General features: G+C 40.8%; 1 protein-coding gene across 1 annotated transcript in view; it reads right to left on the minus strand.

Annotated features, from left to right (window-relative positions):
• Positions 1-21,025, minus strand: part of APPBP2 (amyloid beta precursor protein binding protein 2) — an 84,380-nt gene that overhangs the window by 41,925 nt on the left and 21,430 nt on the right. The window contains exons 2-3 of the mRNA XM_055257593.2: positions 13,860-13,948; positions 7,957-8,108 (exon numbers count right to left, since the gene is read on the minus strand). Coding sequence (XP_055113568.2) covers positions 7,957-8,108; positions 13,860-13,948 — 241 coding nt within the window. The remainder of the gene's footprint in view (positions 1-7,956; positions 8,109-13,859; positions 13,949-21,025) is intronic.

The raw sequence follows: 21,025 nt of genomic DNA on the forward strand, positions 1-21,025 counted from the left end.
CTTGTCTCTTTTGATCTTTGTTGGTTTAAAGTCTGTTTTATCAGAGACTAGGATTGCAACCCCTTTTTTTTGCTTTCCACTTGCTTAGTAGATCTTTCTCCATCCCTTTATTTTGAGCCTACGTGTGTCTCTGCATGTGAGATGGGTCTCCTGAATACAGCACACTGATGGGTTTTGCGTCTTTATTCAGTTTGCCAGTCTGTGTCTTTTAATTGGGGCATTTAGCCCATTTACATTTAAGGTTAATATTGTTATGTGTGAATTTGATCCTATCATTATGATGTTAGCTGGTTATTTTGCCCATTAGTTGATGCAGTTTCTTCCTAGCATCGATGGTCTTTACAATTTGGCATGTTTTTGCAGTGGCTGGTACTGGTTGTTCCTTTCCATCTTTAGTGCTTCCTTCAGGAGCTCTTGTAAGGCAGGCCTGGTGGTGACAAAATCTCTCAGCATTTGCTTTTCTGTAAAGGATTTTATTTCTCCTTCACTTATGAAGCTTAGTTTGGCTGGATATGAAATTCTGTGTTGAAAATTCTTTTCTTTAAGAATGTTGAATATTGGCCCCCACTCCCTTCTGGCTTGTAGAGTTTCTGCTGAGAGATCCACAGTTAGGCTGATGGGCTTCCCTTTGTGGGTAACCCGACCTTTCTTTCTGGCTGCCCTTAACATTTTTTCCTTCATTTCGATCTTGGTGAATCTGACAATTGTGTGTCTTGGGGTTGCTCTTCTCAAGGAATCATCTTTGTGGTGTTCTCTGTATTTCCTGAATTTGAATGTTGGCCTGCCTTGCTAGGTTGGGGAAGTTCTCCTGGATAATATCCTGAAGAGTGTTTTCCAGCTTGGTTCCATTCTCCCCGTCACTTTCAGGTACACCAATCAAATGTAGATTTGGTATTTTCACATGGTCCTGTATTTCTTGGAGGCTTTGTTCATTTCTTTTTACTCTTTTTTCTCTAAACTTCTCTTCTCACTTCATTAATTTGATCTTCAATCACTGATACCCTGTCTTCACCAGATCAAATCGGCTACTGAAGCATGTGCATGTGTCACGAAGTTGTTGCGCCATGGTTTTCAGCTCCATCAGGTCATTTAAGGTCTCCTCTACACTGTTTATTCTAGTTAGCCATTCGTCTGATCTTTTTTCAAGGTTTTTAGCTTCCTTGCGATGGGTTCGAACATCCTCCTTTAGCTCGGAGAAGTCTGTTATTACCAACCTTCTGAAGCCTACTTCTGTCAACTTGTCAAAGTCATTCTCCATCTGGCTTTGTTCCATTGCTGGCGAGGAGCTGCGATCCTTTGGAGAAGAGGCGCTCTGGTTTTTAGAATTTTCAGCTTTTCTGCTCTGGTTTCTCCCCATCTTTGTAGTTTTATCTACCTTTGGTCTTTGATGATGGTGATCTACAGGTGGGGTTTTGGTGTGGATGTCCTTTTTGTTTATGTTGATGCTATTCCTTTCTGTTTGTTAGTTTTCCTTATAACAGTCAGGTCCCTCAGCTGCAGTCTGTTGGGAGTTTGCTGGAGGTCCACTCTAGACCCTATTTGCCTGGGTATCACCAGTGGAAGCTGCAGAACAGCAAATATTGCAGAACAGCAAATATTGCTGCCTGATCCTTCCTCTGGAAGCTTCGTCTCAGAGGGGCACCTGGCTGTATGAGGTGTCAGTCAGTCCCTACTGGGAGGTGTCTCACAGGCTACACGGGGGTCAGGGACCCACTTGAGGAGGCAGTCTGTCTGTTCTAAGAGCTCAAACTCCATGCTGGGAGAACCACTGCTCTCTTCAGAGCTGTCAGACAGGGATGTTTTAAGTCTGCATAAGTTTCTGCTGCCTTTTGTTCAGCTATGCCCTGATGCCAGAGGTCAAAAAATATTATTTATATTAAATTCTGTCTGTATAACATGGATGGATTTTGAAAGTATTATGGTAAATAAAACAAGCCAGTCACAAAGACCATGTATTTCAAGAGTACACTTATATAAAATATCCAGAACAGGCAAATCTATAGAGACAGAAAGTGGATGATGTTTGCCTGGTATTGGAGAGAAATGGGAGTGACTACTAATGGGTATTGTTTTCTTTTTGGGGAGGGAACAATGTTCTAAAACTTTTTGTGGTGATGTCTGCAAAACTCTTCTGGTATGACTTTTTTCTCTTGGGTAATTTTAGGATTAAGACTGATAACTATGAGTTTGCCAGGACTTGTTTCTCTCTCCAAGGTATCTAGTTGGGTCATTATAATGGCCAGACTGGCGTTAGTAGATGTGGAGATGACAGAGGACCTCAATGAACACTAGTCTTCCTTTCATCTTCTTTCATACTAAATTTCTCTCACACACACATTTTTACATGATCATATAGAACTAAAGGGATATCATCCTTAACATTAGTCAAGATCACAAGTTTTCAGAGAATTTCTTTGGACAATTCTTTGTCGCTACTGACATTTCCATAAGACTATTTAAAAAATAAATGCTGGCCGGCTGCAGTGGCTCATGCCTGTAATCCCAGCACTTTAGGAGACTGGGGTGGGTGGATCACGAAGTCAGGAGTTCGAGACCAGCCTGCCCAACATAGTGAAACCTCATCACTACTAAAAATACAAAAAATTAGCTGGGCATGGTGGCGGGTGCCTGTAATCCCAGCTACTTGGGAGGCTGAGGCAGGAGAATGGCTTGAACCCAGGAGACGGAGGTTGCAGTAAGCTGAGATCACGCTATTGTACTCCAGCCTGGGCGACAGTACGAGACTCCATCTCAAACAAACAAACAAAAAGAAATGCTGAGGGTCCTTTTAAAAAGAAAATATGTTCTGAAGTCCCTTCAGCAACCTGTCTTTGATTACTACAAAGAATTATTCTAAGATTAAATAGGCCAGGCACGGCGCCTCATGCCTGTAATCCCAGCACTTTGGGAAGCTGAGGCGGAGAGATTACCTGAGGTTAGGAATTTGAGACCAGCCTGGCCAACATGATAAAACACCATCTCTACTAAAAACACAAAAATTAGCTGGGTGTGGTGGCGCATGCCTGTAGTCCCAGCTACCTGTGAGGCTGAGGCAGCAGAATCACTTGAACCCAGGAGGCGGAGGCTGCAGTGAGCTGAGATCGTGCCACTGCACTCCAGTCTGGGCGACAGAGTGAGACCATGTCTCCAAAAAAAAAAAAAAAAAAGATTAAAGAAAATGACTATTAAAATTTGTTGGAAAGGATGTATATGCACGTGTGTACACTTTAAGACAGAAAACACATACATGGCACATGCACACAGTAATGAGAGAAGTTAAAAACAAAAGTAGGGCTGGGTGCAGTGGCTCACGCCTATAATCCCAGCACTTTTGGTGGCAGAGGTGGGTGGACCACTTGAGGTCAGGAGTTTGAGACCAGCCTGGCCAACATGGTGAAGCCCCGTTTCTACTAAAAATACAAAAATTAGTTGGGTGTGGTGGCGCACGCCTGTAATCTCAGCTACTTGGGAGGCTGAGGAAGGAGAATAGCTTGAACACAAGAGGCGGAAGTTGCAGCGAGCAAAAATCATGCCACTGCACTCCAGCCTGGGCAATAGAGCAAGACTCCATCTCAGAAAACAAAACAAAACAAAAACCCCCGAATAATAATAGTTTGTGGTGATCATAGTACTGTATCTTGATAGTGATGGTGGTTGTACGACTCTAGGTGGAATCCACTGCACAGACACATATACACACAAATGAGTGCATGTGAAAACTAAGTAAGGCCAGTAGTCTAGTTAATGCTATAACACCAGTGTCAATTTCTTAGTTTTGATATTGCCCTACAGTTATATAATATGTGACCACTGGGGGAAGCTGGAGGAATGGTTCAAAGAACTCTGGGTACTCTTCTGCAACTTCCTATGAATCTACAGTCACTTCAAAAAAAGTTTGTTTAATAGAGAAAAAAGAGCCAAGTGCAGTGGCTCATGCCTATAATTCCAGTAGTTTGGGAGGAATGCTTGAGCCCAGGAGTTCAAGACCAGCCTGGGCAACATAGCAAGATCTTGTCTCAACAAAAATAAAAATTAGCTGGATATGTTGACACATGCCTGTTGTCCTAGCTACTCGGGAAGCTGAAGCAGGAAGACTGCTTGAGCCCAAGTTTGAAGTTACAGTGAGCTATGATTGTTGATATGGTTTGGCTCTGAGTCCCCACACAAATCTCATCTTGAACTATAGCTCCCATAATTCCCACATTGTGGGAGGGACCTGGTGGGAGATAATTGAATCATGGGGACAGTCTCCCTAATACTGTTCTTGTGGTAGTCTCACAAGATCTGATGGTTTTATAAGGGGTTTCCCCTTTCATTTGGCTCATTGTTTTGCCTGCCACCATGTAAGATGTGCCTTTTACCTTCCACCATGATTGTGAGGCCTCCCCAGCCACGTGGAACTATGAGTCCATTAAACCTCATTTTCCTTTATAAATTATCCAGTCTCAGGTATGTCTTTAAAAGCAGCATGAAAATGAACTAATAAAGTAAACTGGTGCCAGTAGAGTGGGGAGCTGGTATAAAGATACCTGAAAATGTGGAAGCAACTTTGGAACTGGGTAACAGGCAAAGTTTGGAACAGTTTGGAGGGCTCAGAAGAAGACGGAAAAATGTGGGAAAAGTTTGGAACTTCCTAGAGACTTGTTGAAGGGCTTTGATCAAAATGCTGATAATGATATGGACAGTGAAATCCAGGCTGAGGTGGTCTCAGATGGAGATGAGGAACTTGTTGGAAACTGGAGTAAAGGTGACTCTTGCTATGTTTTAGCCAAGAGACTGGTGACATTTTGTCCCTGCCTCAGAGACGTGTGGAACTTTTAACTTGAGGGAGATGATTTAGGGTATCTGGCAGAAGAAATTTCCAAGCAACAAAGCACTTAAGAGGTGACTGGAGTGCTATTAAATGCATTGTCTCATTTATTTTTATTTTTTATTTTTATCTTTTTGAGATGAAGTTTTGCTTTGTCACCCAAGCTGGAGTGCAGTGGGGTGATCCCAGCAGTGCAGTGTGGCGATTTCAACTCACTGCAACCTCTGCCTTCCAGGTTCAAGTGATTCTCCTGCCTTAGCCTCCCGAGTAGCTGGGATTACAGGCACCCGCCAACAGGCCCGGCTAGTTTTTGTATTTTTAGTAGAGATAGGGTTTCACCATGTTGGCCAGGCTGGTCTCAAACTCCTGATATCAAGCAATCCACCCATCTTGGCCTCCCAAAGTGCTGGGATTAGAGGCGTGAGCCACCGCACCCAGTCAGCATTCAGTTTTAAAAGGAAAACAGAGCATAAAAGTTTGGAAAATTTGCAGCCTCAGGATGCAATAGAAAAGAAAAACTCATTTTGTGAGAAGAACTGCAAGCTGGCAGCAGAAATTTGCATGAGTAACAAGGAGCCAAACGTTAATCTCCAAGACAATGGGGAAAATGTCTCCAGGACATTTCAGAGAACTTTGTGGCAGCCCCTCCCATCACAGGCCCAGAGGCCTAGGAGGAAAAAATGGTTTTGTGAGTTGAGCCCAGGGCCTCCCTGCTATGTGCAGACTAGGGACTTGGACCCCCATGTCCCAGCTGCTCTACTCACAGCTAAAAGGGACCAATGTACAGCTTAGACCATAGCTTCCAAGGGGGCAAGTCCCAAGCCTTAGCAACTCCCACATGGTGTTGAGCCTGTGGGTGCCCAGAAGTCAAGAATTGAGGTTTGGGAACCTCTGCCTAGACTTCAGAATGTATGGAAACGCCTGGATGTCCAGGCAGAAGTTTGCTGCAGGGTGAGGCCCTCATGAAAAACCTCTGCTAGGGCAGTGTGGAAGGGAAATATTGGGTTCAAGCCCTTACACAGAGTCCCCACTGGGGCACTGCCTAGTGGAGCTATGAGAAGAAGGCCACTGTGCTCCAGAACACAGAATGGTAGATCCACCGAAAGCTTGCACCGTGTGCCTGAAAAAACCACAGACACTTAATACCAGTCCGTGAAAGCGGCTGGGAGGGAGGCTGTACCCTTCAAAGCCACAGGGGCGGAGGTGCCCAAGACCATGGGAACTCACCTCTTGCATCAGCATGACCTGGATGTGAGACATGGAGTCAGAAAAGATCATTTTGGAGCTTTATGATTTGACTGCTCCACTGGATTCCAGACTTGCACGGGGCCTTTAGCTCCTTCATTTTGGCCAATTTCTTCCATTTGGAATGGTTGTATGTATTCAATGCATGTACCCCCACTGTATCTAGGAAATAACTAACTTGCTTTTGATTTTACAGGCTCACAGGCAGAAGGGACTTGCCTTGTCTCAGATGAGACTTTGGACTGTGGACCTTTGAGTTAATGCTGAAATGAGTTAAAACTTTGGAGGACTATTGGGAAGGCATGATTGGTGTTGAAATGTGAGGACATGAGATTTGCGAGGGGCCGGGGTGGAATGATATGATTTGGCTGTGTCCCCACCCAAATCTCATTTTGAATTATAGTTCCCGTAATTCCCATGTGTTGTGGGAGGGACCTGGTGAAAGATAACTAAATCATAGGGCCGGTTCCCCCATACTGTTTTCATGCTAGTGAATAAGTCTCATGAGAGCTGATGGTTTTATAAGGGGTTTCCCCTTTCTCTTGGCTCTCATTCTCTCGTACGCCACCATATAAGACATGACTTCCACCTTCCGCCATGATTGTGAAGCCTCCCCAGTCATGTGGAACTATGAGTCCATTAAATCTCTTTTGCTTTATAAATTACCCAGTCTCGGGTATGTCTTTAACGGCAGCATGAAAACAGACTAATATAATTGTGCCACTGCACTCTAGCCTGGGTGACACAGTGAAACCCTGTCTCAAAATAAAATAATAAAACAAAATAAACAAAAAAGGTAGCAAAAACTTTAATAAGAAATTGCCTGAAACACACATCTAAACATATTTGTGAAAACCATGTAAAATTTTATACATACATTAAACAATATTTTTCTACATGTATAGCACACAAAACATTTTTCTAACTACTTTTATATTTATCATTTATTCTTAATTTTTTCTTTTAAAGACGAGGTTTTGCTATGTTGCCCAGGCTGGTCTCGAACTCCTGGGCTCAAGTGATCCTGCCACCTCAGCCTTCTAAAGTGCTAGAATTACAGGTGAGAGTCACCATGCCCAGCCTTTTTTTTTTCTTTTTTTTTTTTCTGAGACAGAGTCTCCCTGTCACCCAGGCTGGAGTGCAGTGGCACAATCTCGGCTCAATGCAACCTCCACCTCCCAAGTTCAAGCAATTCTCATCCTCCCAAGTAGCTGGGATTACTGGCATGCGTCACAACACTCGGCTAATTTTTTGTATTTTTATTAGAGACAGGATTTCGCCATGCTGGCCAGGCTGGTCTCGAACTACTGACAGTGATCCACCCACCTCAGTAACCCAAAGTGCTAGGAACTACAGGCATGAGCCACCATGCCCAGCCCTATCACATATTTTAAGGTCTCACTATGTTGCTTTTACATTTGTTTTCACTATCCTCATAACATCGTCATGAGGAAATACAGAATAACCCTCATTTTAGAGTTGGGAAAACTGAGGCTCCAAAAGGATGAAGTTCCCTGCCACAGCCTACAGTAAGCAGGTCAAAGAGGCTGGTGGCAGCATGACGTGGTAGAAAAATACATATTATGGAATCACATAGACACAGGAATCTAAACTTAGCTCTACTACTATGTGACTTGAGCCAGTTACTCAACTTTTCTGAGTCTGTTTCCTCATTTGCAAAATGCTATTAATACCATCACTTCGTTGGAATGTCATGAGGATTTAGAAAGATACTATTTAAATGTATAGTATAATGCTTTGGCACAGGGTTAAGTGGTTCTGATGTTCTTCTCATAACCTTCTTATGTAGACTTTGGGAAAGTCCTGGAAGAATTCTTTGTTAGCAGATTTAATTCTGAGTCCATCACAGGACAAAATACTTCTGTTCTACCATTACTTACCTAAAACAAAGCCAACCTGAATGGCTTTTTCCTTTACTGCAGCATCTGATTCTGCTATATAAGAGCACCGCCTACTGAATGAGTAGGCCAAGACTGAAGCAACTTTAACACCATGATCCATCAAAGCCTGAAAACAATGATGAAGCAAATGTCTGTAAGAAAAGAAAAAGATTATTTTATAGAGATAATTTATTTTTCTCCTTTTAGAAAGTGCTAACTGCTTCTCTTTTAAATAATAGCACTATTATTTTCCATAATGGAATAAGATAAAAAGCATTTTGCCTTATCAATTGTAAGGCCATAATTCAAAATTTAGCCTAATCTCTTTACTCAGTGGATAACTGAGTGATCCTACAACATTCAGGAAAAGTACACAATGTGTAACTTGATGACAAGGAAGGATGAAGCTAACTTTTAAAATCGGCTTTAAAAACCAAATTATAATTCACAATAAAAAGGTACATAACCCAATTTTTAAAAGGCAATGAAGATAGAAAATATTTTTTTTTTTTGAGATGGAGTCTCACTCTGTCATCCAGGCTGGAGTGCAGTGGCGTGGTCTTGGCTCATTGCAACCTCCACCTCCCTGGTTCAAGCGATTCTCCTGCCTCAGCCTCCCGTGTAGCTGGGACTACAGGCGCGTGCCACCATGCCCAACTAATTTTTTTGTATTTTTAGTAGAGACGGGGTTTCACCATGTTAGCTGGGATGCTCTCAATCTCTTGACCTTGTGATCCACCCACCTCGGCCTCCCAAAGTGCTGGGATTACAGGCATGAGCCACCACGCCCAGCTGATATGAACAGATATTTCTCCACAAAAGATATACAAATGCCAATAACACGAAATAAGAAGCCCAACATCATCAATGATTAGGGAAATGCAAACCAAAATCATAATGAGATACCCCTTTACACCCAATAGAACTTTTAAAAATATTTATGTATGTATGTATGTATGTATGTATGTATGTATGTATGTATGTTTTAGAGACAAGGTCTTGCTCTGTCATCCGGGCTGGAGAGAAGTGGCATGATCATAGCTCACTGTAGCCTTGAACTGGTCTCAATTAAGATCCTCCTGCTTCAGCCTCCAGAGTAGCTGGGACTATGGATGCCCGTCACCGCACCCTGCTACAATTTGTTTTGAAGTGTTGTCATGAGGTGAAAAAACGGGAACCCTCATACATTGGCGGTGGGATTATAAAATGATATGGCTGCTGTGAAAAAGTGTAGTGGTTCCTCAAAAAGTTAATCATAGGGTTACCATATTATACACCCTAGGTATATACTCAAGAGAATTGAGACTATACACACACAAAATACTGTCCAACCACATTCACAGCAGCATTATTCATAATAGCCAAAAGGTAGAAACAACTCAAATGTTCATGAACAGATGACTGGATAAACAAAATGCAGTATTATCCTTACAATGGAAAATTATTCAGCCATAAAAAAGGAAACATGAATGAACCTTAAAAACATTATGCTAAGTGAAAGTGTCAGTCACAAAAGACCATATAAGAATCAACTTACATAAAATATCTAGACTAGGCAAATCCATAGAGACAGAAAGTAGATTAATGGTCAGCTAGAAACTGAGGAAATAGTTACTGTTAACTGAGGAAATGGTCAGCCAAGAGGAAGTGGAGTGACTGTTAATGACTTCTTTTTGTGGTGACCAAATTTTCTAGAATTAGACAGTGGTGATGGTTACAAAATCTTGTGAATAGTTGAATGGTAGAATTTAAACTGGTGAATTTTACGGTGTGTGAATCACATTTCAATAGAAAAAAACCTTTTAAACAAAATTGTAAGAGTAACTGCTTTGGGTAAAGGAAAAAAAGGTCAAATTACATGCTTTTAGTTTCACAAATACATAAAACACTTACCAAAGGATTTGGACTTGGTGAAAGATAACCTAAGAGATGAAAAAGAGGTATTCCACTAAATCTTTACAACAGCCACGTTTAAAACTACCTAGAGAGATTCAAATCCCCAAAAGCTATCCTTTCTTTAGAGTAAGGAATGTTTTTAAAAGTTTTTCTAGTCTTCTTTTACCAAAATGAGAAGTTCTTATTTATTAGATTTTTTTTTACAGACTAAATTTAATCAACTAATCAAGAAGTTTCTCTATAATCTTAGTACACAGGCCACATTTCAAAGTTACCCTTGAACACTGAAATCATGCTGTTTACTTACTTATTTTTTTTGAGACACAGCCTCACTCTGTCACCCAGGCTGGAGTGCAGTGGCGTGATGTTGGCTCACTGCAACTTCCGCCTCCCGGGTTCAAGCGATTCTCCTACCTCAGCCTCCCGAGTAGCTGGGATTACAGGTGTGAGTCACCACGCCCAGCTAATTTTTGTATTTTTAATAGAGACGAGATTTCACCATGTTGGCCAGGCTGGTCTTGAATTCCTGACCTCAGGTGATCCACCCATCTTCGCCTCCGGAAGTGCTGGGATTACAGGCGTGAGCCACCACGCCCAGCCGACTTACTTGTTTATTATCTTATCATCCCTCTCTAAAATACAAACTCCATGAGAAGGGACCTTGTGGATCCTACTCACTGCTATGGCCCCAGCATCTAAAACAGTATCTGGAAAATGTGCTATATATACACAGTGGTGTACTATTCGGCCATAAAAAAGAATGAGATCCTGTCATTTGCAACAACATGGATGGAACTGTATGGTAAATAAAAGAAGCCAGCCAAGGAAAGAACAACTTTGCATGTAGTCACTTATTTGTGGGAGCTAAAAATTAAAATAATTGCATTCATGGATATAGAGAGGAGAAGGATGGTTACCAGAGGCTGGGAAGGGTAACTGGGAGAGGCGGGCAAATGAAGATGGTTAATGAGTACAATAAAATAGAAAGAATGAATAAAATCTAGTATTTGCTAACACAACAGGATTATAGTAAAAAATAATTTAGTTCTACATTTTAATAACTGAAAGAATATAACTGGATTGTCTGTAACACAAAGGATAAATGCTTGAGGTGACGAACACCTCATTTATTTTGATGTGATTATTACACATTGCATGCTTGTATCAAAGTATCTTAAGTAACCCATAAATATATGAACCTAATATGTATGTATTATGTACCCCCAAAAACTTAAAAATAAAATATAAAAATAAAACAGTACCTGGAACATATTAGGCATTCAGCAAGTATTTATTTAATTTGTTGAATAAATGCTAACAACTTGGTAAGATTCTTATTAGAGATCAGCAGTATTTTGTGAAACTATATTCTTATTTTCCTAGAAATGTGGATTAGGAAATAAAACGGCAGTTAAACTTAGGGAAGAACACTAAAGAGAACAGCAAGCAGACCAGGCATGGTGGCTCACACTTGTAACCCCAGCACTTTGGGAGGCCAAGGCAGGCAGATGGCTTGAGCTCAGGAGTTTGAGACCAGCGTGGGCAACATGGCGAAACCCCGTCTCTACTAAAAATACAAAAAATTAGCCAGGTGTGGTGGCGCATGCCTGTATTCCCAGCTACTTGGGAGTGTCACCTGAGCCCCGGAAGTCGAGGCTACAGTGAGCCATGATCTTGCCACTGCACTCCAGGCTGGGTGATGGAAGTGAGACCCTGGCTCCAAAAAAAAAAAAAAAAAAGAACAGCAAGTACAATGAAAAGCCAGATCTGTAGCTACTACTACTACATGATGATACTTACAACGGGAAAAGGGAAAATGAATTCAGTCTCCCTTTCTTGAACTCAAAAAGCTAAACTACCGAAGTGTTAACTTTCCAAAGGGGATAGAAGGAGGCAGAACAAATTATCTTCTCTTTGTCACCAAGCTTCTGTTTGGGTTATACAATTACTGCCACAATATTTTTACTATATTCTCTATGACGCTGGCAAAGACTCTTTGAGTTGTCTTAAATTGATTTCAAATTCTACTTCTAGGTATACATCTAATAGATATGCATACATATGTTCACCAAAAAACATTTACAAGAATGTTCAGAGCAGCAAGAGTTATAATAGCTAAAAACTGGAAACAGCCCAAATGTCCATCAATAATAGAATGAATAATAATACTATATTCATATAATAAAACACCATATATATATACAGCAACAAGAATGAACACACTGTAATTGCACATAACATAGGTGATTCTCATAAGACAATACTGGGGGAAAAAAAAGCCAGACACAAAAGGGCACAAACTGTATCATTTTATTTAATATGTTCTAAAATACATAAAATGAATCTAGTGGTTACCCTAGGGTAGGGGAAGTAGTGACTGGAAAAAGACAAGACAGGGGTTCTGGTAACAACTGCAAATAAACACAATTCATAGTGAAATAATACCAGGTATATGGAAAAACTAATTAAGACAATTTCTCAATGAAACAATTTTATAGATTTATATTGGTACTATACTTACGAGGCAAAATTATTTTATCCATTCTAAATTTTCTCATATAATCATATTTATGAAATAATTTCTAAATCACATAAGAAATTAGTCAAAAATAAATGTAACTTCATGCATTAAAATGAGGTATAATGGAATTTTAAAAAACAAGTAACTTAAAAATGAATTTATGTCCCAGCACTTTGGAAGACTGAGGCAAGAGGATCACCTGAGCCCAGGAGTTCGAGACCAGCCTGGGCAACATAGTGAGACCTCTTCTCTACTCAAAATAAAAAAAATTAGTTGGGTGTGGTAGCATGCGCCTATAGTCCCAGCTACTCAGGAGGCTGAGGTGGAAGGATGGCTTTGAGCCAAGGAGAGTTTGAGTTTGCAGTGAGCTACGAACATGCCACTGAACTCCATCCTGGCAACAGAGCAAGACCCCGTATCAAAATCAAAAAAGTATGGAAAACAGTAAGACAGTTACTCAAAAAAATTGGAAATAAGAGTTGGGTGCAGTGGCATAGCACCTTCACTCCCAGCTAGCAGGGAGGCTGAAAAACGAGGATCCCTTGAGCCCAGGAGTTCGAGGGCAGCCTGTACAACATAGTGAAACTAAGTCTCTTAAAAAATAAACAAATAAAAGTAGAATTACCATATAATCCAGCAACTCAACTTCTGAGTATATAACCAAAATAACTGAAGGCAGGGGCTTGAAGAGATACTTCTAAACTCATGTTCACAGCAGTATTATTCACACTAGCCAAAAGGTAGAAAGAACCCAAATATCCATTGACAGATGAATAGATAAACAAAATGTGGTATATGCACACAATGGAATGTAATCTATCCATAAAAAGAAATGAAATTCTGACTTGTGCTACAACATAGATGAACCTTAAAAACATTATGCTAAATGAAATACAATACACACAAAAGGATAAACATTATAAGGATTCCACTTATATGGGAAATCAGAGAAGTGAAACTCATCTAAAGTACAATGGTGGCTACACAGGATAAGGGAAAGAGAGAATGGGGAGTTACTATTTAGTGGGTAAGGAGTTTTTGTTTAGGGTAATGAAAACGTTCTGGAAATGAATGGTGTTGATGGTTGCACAATGTGAATATACTTTTTTTTTTTTTTGAGACGGAGTCTTGCTCTGTCGCCCAGGCTGGAGTGCAGTGGTGCAATCTTGGCTCACTGCAAGCTCCGCCTCCCAGGTTCACGCCATTCTCCTGCCTCAGCCTCCCAAGTAGATGGGACTAAGGCACCCACCACCACGCTTGGCTAATTTTTTGTATTTTTAGTAAAGACAGGGTTTCATCATGTTAGCCAGAATGGTCTCGATCTGACCTCGTGATATGCCCACCTCAGCCTCCCAAAGTGCTAGGATTACAGGCGTAAGCCACAGCACTCAGCCCACAATGTGAATATACTTAATGCCACTGAATTCGGTTAAAATGGTAAATTTTATGTTACGTATATTTTACAATTTTTTAAAAAAGAATTTACCTTTTATCCAAAGCTCTCAGTACTTTAGCAAAAACTTCCAATTCACAAAATTCACTGCCCAGTTGACATAAGCGTCCCTGTTGGTAAAGCTGAAATAAAAAACAAGTAATTATGACTTAAAAATTTTGCAATTTAATTCTTGTTTTTACTTTAATCATATTTGATAAATGTAATTTGATTAATTTCAGGAAAGATGCTTATGTTAAGAGAAATGTAATACAAATTTCTACAATTCATATAAAAATATTTTAATAGTTGTATATAATCGTTACAACTTGGTATTTGTAAACCACCTAGAACAGTACCTGGAACATGGCAAGTACTACAAAGTGCTGTATAATTATGTATTTATTAAATACAGATAAAAATCATGTTAACTGTTAACTTTTTTACTTAAACAAAACTGGAGAGTCAATGTAAAATTATCAAAATAATAGCAAAGATAATGTCCACAAAACAGAGCTGGTCAATATGGCCACCTCAAAAATCTCAGTTCAGTCCTGGGTATAACACATCAAAAACACACCAATAGTAGAGGGATGTCAATAGTAATACAGGATGGCAGGATTTCTAATCATGTCATAATTGTTTATACATTCTGACTTTTTAGAACTACAATTTAAAATAATATTTTAAGGCTGGGCGCTGTGGTTTGATCCTGTCATTCCAGCTACTAAGGAGGCGAAGGAGGGAGTATTGCTTGAGGCCGGAGTTTGAGACAGGCCTGGGCAACATAGCAAGACCCTATTTATAAAATATAAATAAATTCGCTAGGTGTGGTGGCATGCACCTGTAGTCTCAGCTATTTGGGAGGTTGAGGCAAGGGGATTGCTTGAGCCCAGGAGCTGGAGACCAGCCTGGGCAACATAGTGACACCCTCTCTCTACAATACAGCCTGGGTGAGAGTGAGACCCTGTCTCAAAAAGATTATAAATAAATAAACAGAATGACAAATACTATTGTCCCTCCCTGCAACCCCGCCTCAATGTCACCAAATGCTTTTTGAGACGCAGTCTTGCGCTGTTGCCCAGGCGATACAATACCCAGGAGTGTGTAGTGGTGCGATCTCGGCTCACTGCAACCTCTGCCTCCCGGGTTCAAGCAATCCTCCCACCTCAGTATCCCTAGTAGCTAAGATTACAGACATGCATCACCATGCCTAATTCTTTTTTGTATTTTTAGTAGAGAAGGGGTTTCACCATGTTGGCCAGGCTGGGCTTGAACTCCTGACCTCAAGACCAAATGCTTCTGAATTTACATATGCTATATAAATAATACAGTGCCTTAGAAAGCAGGATTTATTTGACTCTATATTACAGGCACTTAACAGCTCAGTTGATGAGAACATGGGTTTCATAAAGAAGACAAGGTCACTCTCCAAATGGGCTAGTTTACTTGGTGCATGGAAAACATAATAAAACCTCAGCACACTCCTGGGCATAAATCACTAGTCACAATGGAGGTCAGGTCAAATTAGGTAAATATATTAACCCAAATCCATAATGACTGCTTCAAAAAAATCTGTAACTGCTGGACAGGAGAGGGGACAGGGGCCACCACATGCTCAGGAAGGAAAGGAGGAAATGTTATCTTCATGTAATAGTTAGACATTTATGTTGACATTAAAACCTTCATCAGGAAAGATTTGTTATTTTTATTTATTTATTTAATTTATTTATTTTTTTAATGGTTAAGCTTACTCTGTCACCCAGGCTGCAGTACAGTGGCACAATTATAGCTCAATGCAGCACTGCGGTCTCAAACTCTTGGGCTCAAGTGATCTTCCTGCCTCAGCCTCTCTGAGTGCTGGGGTTACAGGTGTGAGCCACTGCGTTCAGCCTATATTTGCTATCCTTATAGAGGACTCTGTTTTCTGCTATAGAAAAGTAAGAGCTTCTGGGAATGCATGCTGTAAAATTCACTCCTATTAACTGCTGTCTTATTTACTTGACAACCAAAACAGAATAACTCAGGGAAAATAAAGCTGAGAACTTACGACCACATTCTTATAATATGGGCTTAAGGTGATAAATTTCTGATTTGCGACAGAACAGTTATCAAAATAAATACAAACACACACTCCAAAAACACTAAGACAACAATCTTAGCTTCTTACCAAAATGACTGACTCTTCATTATCAAACTTAAAGCTTAGAATTTCTTTTTAAAAATAGAATAAACAGGCTGGGCATGGTGGCTCACGCCTGTAATCACAGCACTTTGGGAGGCCAAGGGGGGTGGATCAGCTGAGGTCAACAGTTCGAGACCAGACTGGCCAACATGGAGAAATCCTGTCTCTACTAAAAATATAAAAATTAAACAGGCCCATGGTGGCAGGCACCTGTAATCCCAGCTACTCGGGAGGCTGGGAGAGAATCGCTTGAACTCGTAAGACAGAGGTTGCAAGGAGCCAAGATCGCGCCGCTGCACTCCAGCCTGGGTGACGGAGCAAAACTGTCTCAAAAAAAAAACAAAACAAGAATAAACAAAAACAAGTTACACAACTACTCTGCCTAAAAACAAAATTTTATGTTATCTTACAACTCACTGTATTCCTTTAATGACTGAAACTGGTGTATCCTACTAAATGAGAGTCTATATTTGGCCGTTTAAATTTTTTCTTTTTTTTTTTTTTGGGACAGAGTCTCTCACTCTGTCGCCAGGCTGGAGTGCAGTGGCATGATCTCAGCTCAATGTAACCTCCACCTCCCGGGTTCAAGTGATTCTCCTGCCTCAGCCTCCCAAATAGCCTGGACTACAGGCGCGGGCCACCAAGCCCAGGTAATTTTTGTATTTTTAGTGGCAACAAGGTTTCACCATGTTAGCCAGGATGGGCTGGATTTCTCGACCTCATGATCCGCCCGCCTCAGCCTTCCAAAGTGCTGGGATTACAGGCATGAGTTTCTCTAGTTAAAATGCACTCACATTTAAATTGTTGGGAAAGGGTAATTCGTTTCAACTCATCCTTACCAAGTTTATCTAAAAAATGCAAAGTACTTTTTTTTTTTTTTTTTTTTTTGAGGCAGAGTTTTGCTCTTGTTGCCCAGGCTAGAGTATGGTGGCGTGACCCTGACTCACTGCAAACTCCACCTCTCAGGTTCAAGTGATTCCCTTGCTTCAGCCTCTGGAGTAGCTGGGATTACAGGCGCCCGCCACCACGCCCAGCTTATTTTTGTATTTTTAGTAGAGATGGGGTTTCACCATGTTGGCCAGGCTGGTCTTGAACTCCTGACCTCAGGTGATCCGCCTGCCTCAGCCTCCCAATGTGCTGGGATTATAGGTGTCTGCCACCATGCCCGGCCTGAAATTAATACATTTTATGAATTAAAGGGGTTTTTGGATACCAATCCAGAATAAAAATAACTTCTAATCATACAGAGATCTTTTATGTGTCAGGCACTGTTCTCAGTGCTTTTCATAAATTATTCATTTTATCATTTTACAGATGAGGAAACTGAGTCATATACAGTTAAATAACCTTCTCAAAATCACACAATTAGGATGGGCAAAGCACGAATCTGACCCAGGCAGTCTGTCCCTACATCCATGTTCTTAACAACTTACCCTATATTGCCTCTTGAAGATAATATAAAAGGAAATTTTTAAAAGCATTAAATGGACAATTTAATATATTTTTATAGAAATGATAGATTTAAAGGTTACTCCCCTCATAGATTCATACATCTTATGAAACAGAGCTTAGAAGAGAGGAAACTGATGCTTTTTATTCCAGTAATGATTCTCATATAAGATTTTTAAAACTTATTTTAGTTCATTACAGTGTTTATATTATGTACCCGTAGCATAATGAAGCTATTAAAGGGCTATATCAACTACTTTTAGCTGTTGCTACCTTAAAGAAAGGGAAAACAAGCTTATTTCTAGAAGTAGGCAAATTACCTCCCACCAGATATAAAAACAGATAATAAAATACAATTAAAACAGTATTATACAGTTATGAAGATAGACCAACCAACAGAATAAAATGCAAAGTTCAAAAACAGACCTTAGTGTATATAAAAATCAACGTATGACAAAAGAAGCATTTTAAGATCACTGAGGAAAGAAAAAAATTACTTAATAAAGAGTGCATAAAAATGGGTAAACAAAGATGCCTACCTGATAAAATGTAACAAACATGAATTCCAGATTTATCAAAGTTTTAAATGGTAAAAAAAATTATATCATAGCAGTATTAAAAGCTACCTGCTAACATTGCTTTCCTAAGCATTACATCACAGGTAAAATTCAAGATCAGCCTGGCCAACATGGCGAAACCTTGACTATACCAAAAATATAAAAATTAGCCCCAGCATGGTTATGTGTCCCAGCTACTTGGGAAGCTGAGGCACAAGAATTGCTCAAAGTCAGGAGGCGGAGGTTGCAATGAGCTGATATTGTGCACTGCACTGCAGCCTGGGTGACACTGAGACTCTGTCTCAAAACCAACCAACCAACCAAAAAACACCATTTTCTAAGAAAAACTGAAGGCACATAATTGCATGCACACACTCACATATACCAATGAAACCTGTGCATCTCATTCATGTTTGGAACTTTCTCAGAGAGTCTTTAAAAAACTTCAGAAATGAAAAGGGGCTGTTATCAAGGGAAAATGACCATGTTATATGAAGTGAACAAGTTCCTGAAAAGTGTAATAAAATTCCACTTTTGCTTCTAAATTGTATATCTACATTATATATGCATCCATATAAAAATCTGAAATAATACAATGTTTATATATATGGTATAGGATTTATATCTCAAATATTTCACCTAGATTACTGTAAAGGTTTGATAGAATTAGTCTCTCCATTACTACTCTTGTCTCCCTCAAAATTACTGTCCACACAGTAACCAGAATGATCTTGTAAAAAAGTAACTCATATCATGCCATTCTCTTGTTTAAAACCTTTATTTAAATGGCACCCCCAATGTAGAACATAATCCAAATCTTTTTTTTTTTTTTTTGAGATGGAGTCTCGCTCTGTCGCCCAGGTTGGAGTGCAGTGGCACGATCTCGGCTCACTGCAAGCTCCGCCTCCTGGGTTCACGCCATTCTCCTGCCTCAGCCTCCCGAGTAGCTAGGACTATAGGCGCCTGCCACCATGCCCAGCTCATTTTTTGTATTTTTAGTAGAGACGGGGTTTCACCATGTTAGCCAGGATAGTTTTGATCTCCTGACCTTGTGATCCGCCCACCGTGGCCTCCCAAAGTGCTGGGATTACAGGTGTGAGCCACAGTGCCCCATAATCCAAAATCTTTAATGTTACCTCTGAGATCCTAAAAGCCACCTGACCCTTGTGTTTTTTGTTTTTTTTTTTTTTTGAGATGGAGTTTCACTCTTGTCGCCCAGGCTGGAGTGTAGTGGTGCCACTTGAGCTCACTACCTCTGCCTCCCGGGTTCAAGCAATTCTCATGCCTCAGTCTCTCGAGTAGCTGGGATTACAGGTGCCCGCCACCATGCCCAGCTAATTTCTGTATTTTTAGTAGAGATGGGGTTTCACCATGTTGGCCGGGCTGTTCTCAAACTCCTGACCTAGGTGATCCACCTGCCTCAGCCTCCCAAAGTGCTGGGATTACAGGTGTGAGCCACCATGCCTGGTCTTTTTTTTTTTTTTCTCTGGGAGACAGTCTGGCCTCTGTCTCAGAAGCTGGAGGGCAGTGGCATGATCATGACTCAATGGAGCCTCAATCTCCTTCCTGGGCTCAAGCAATCCACCCACCTCAGCCCCAGATAGAGCTGGTACTACAGGTATGCACAACCATGCCTGGCTAATTTTTCCATTTTTTTGTAGAGATGGGGTCACACTATGTTGCCTAGCCTGGTCTACAAACTCTTGGGCTCAAGAGATACTCCCATCTAGGCCTCCCAAAGTGCTGGGATTACAGGCCTGAGTCACTGCCCCTGGCCTTGACGCCTGCCTATATTTCTGACTTCATCGTTTACTACTGTTTCTCCCTGTCTCCTACACTCCTGCTACCTTAGCTTTCTTTTGGCTCATAACTTTTGCACACATATGCTACTACCTTTACATGAAGCACTGGTAACATAATTCTTTGCCTGGTTAGTTTATAACTCATCCAAATCCTCTCAACTACACTATGTCACTTCCTCACAGAGCTCTTCCCCTGACTCGGCAATCTAAATTGTGTCCTGTTAAACTTTCTCATGACACACTGTTTTTTTACCTCCACAGTAGCATTAAGACATGCATGCATTCACTTAAACAGTGATTTGTTAAATATATTATTCCATCACACTCTACATTCTATGAGGTGACTAGTCACCACTATATTCCCAATATCTAGCACAGTGCCTAGTACAAGATATACTTTCAATATTTAAAAAAAAAAAAAAATATTTTCAGCTGGGCGCAGTGACTCGCGCCTGTAATCCCAGCACTTTGGGAGGCCAAGGCGAGCAGATCACGAGGTCGAGATCGAGACCATCCTGGCCAACATGGTGAAACCCCGTTTCTACTAAAAATACAAAAATTAGCTGGGCATGATGGCGGGTGCCCGTAGTCCCAGCTACTCGGGAAGCTGAGGCAGGAGAATCTCTTGAACCTGGGAGGCAGAGGTTGCAGTGAGCTAAAATCACACCACTGCACTCCAGCCTGGCGACAGAGTGAGACTCCATCTCAAAAAAAAAAAAAAAAAAAATTTCTTTCCTCTCTTTTCAAAAATTTTAGATTCAGGGGTACATGTGCAGGCTTGTTACAGAGTTATATTGCATAATGCTGGGGTGTGGGCTTCAAGTGAACCCACACCCAAGTAGCGAAACAGTACCCAGTAAGTAGTTTTTCAACCCTTGCCCCATTAAATATTTTTCTTTTTTCTTTTTTTTTTTTTTTTTTTGAGACAGAGTCTCATTCCGTCACCCAGGCTAGAGTGCAGTGGCAAAATCTTGGCTCACTTCAACCTCCGCGTCCTGGGTTCAAGTGGTTCTCGTGCCTCAATCTCCTGAATAGCTGGGATTACAGGCGTGTACCACCACACCTGGCTAATTTTTATACTTTTAGTAGAGATGGGATTTTGCCATGTTGGCTAGGCTGGTCTAGAACTCCTGACCTGAAGTGAGCTGCCCACCTCAGCCTCCCAAAGTGCTGGGATTACAAGCATGAGCCACCATGCCTGGCCCCATTAAATATTTTCTAAATGAA

The sequence above is a fragment of the Symphalangus syndactylus genome, chromosome 20 (assembly GCF_028878055.3).
Source record: "Symphalangus syndactylus isolate Jambi chromosome 20, NHGRI_mSymSyn1-v2.1_pri, whole genome shotgun sequence".
Taxonomy (NCBI): Eukaryota; Metazoa; Chordata; class Mammalia; order Primates; family Hylobatidae; genus Symphalangus; species Symphalangus syndactylus.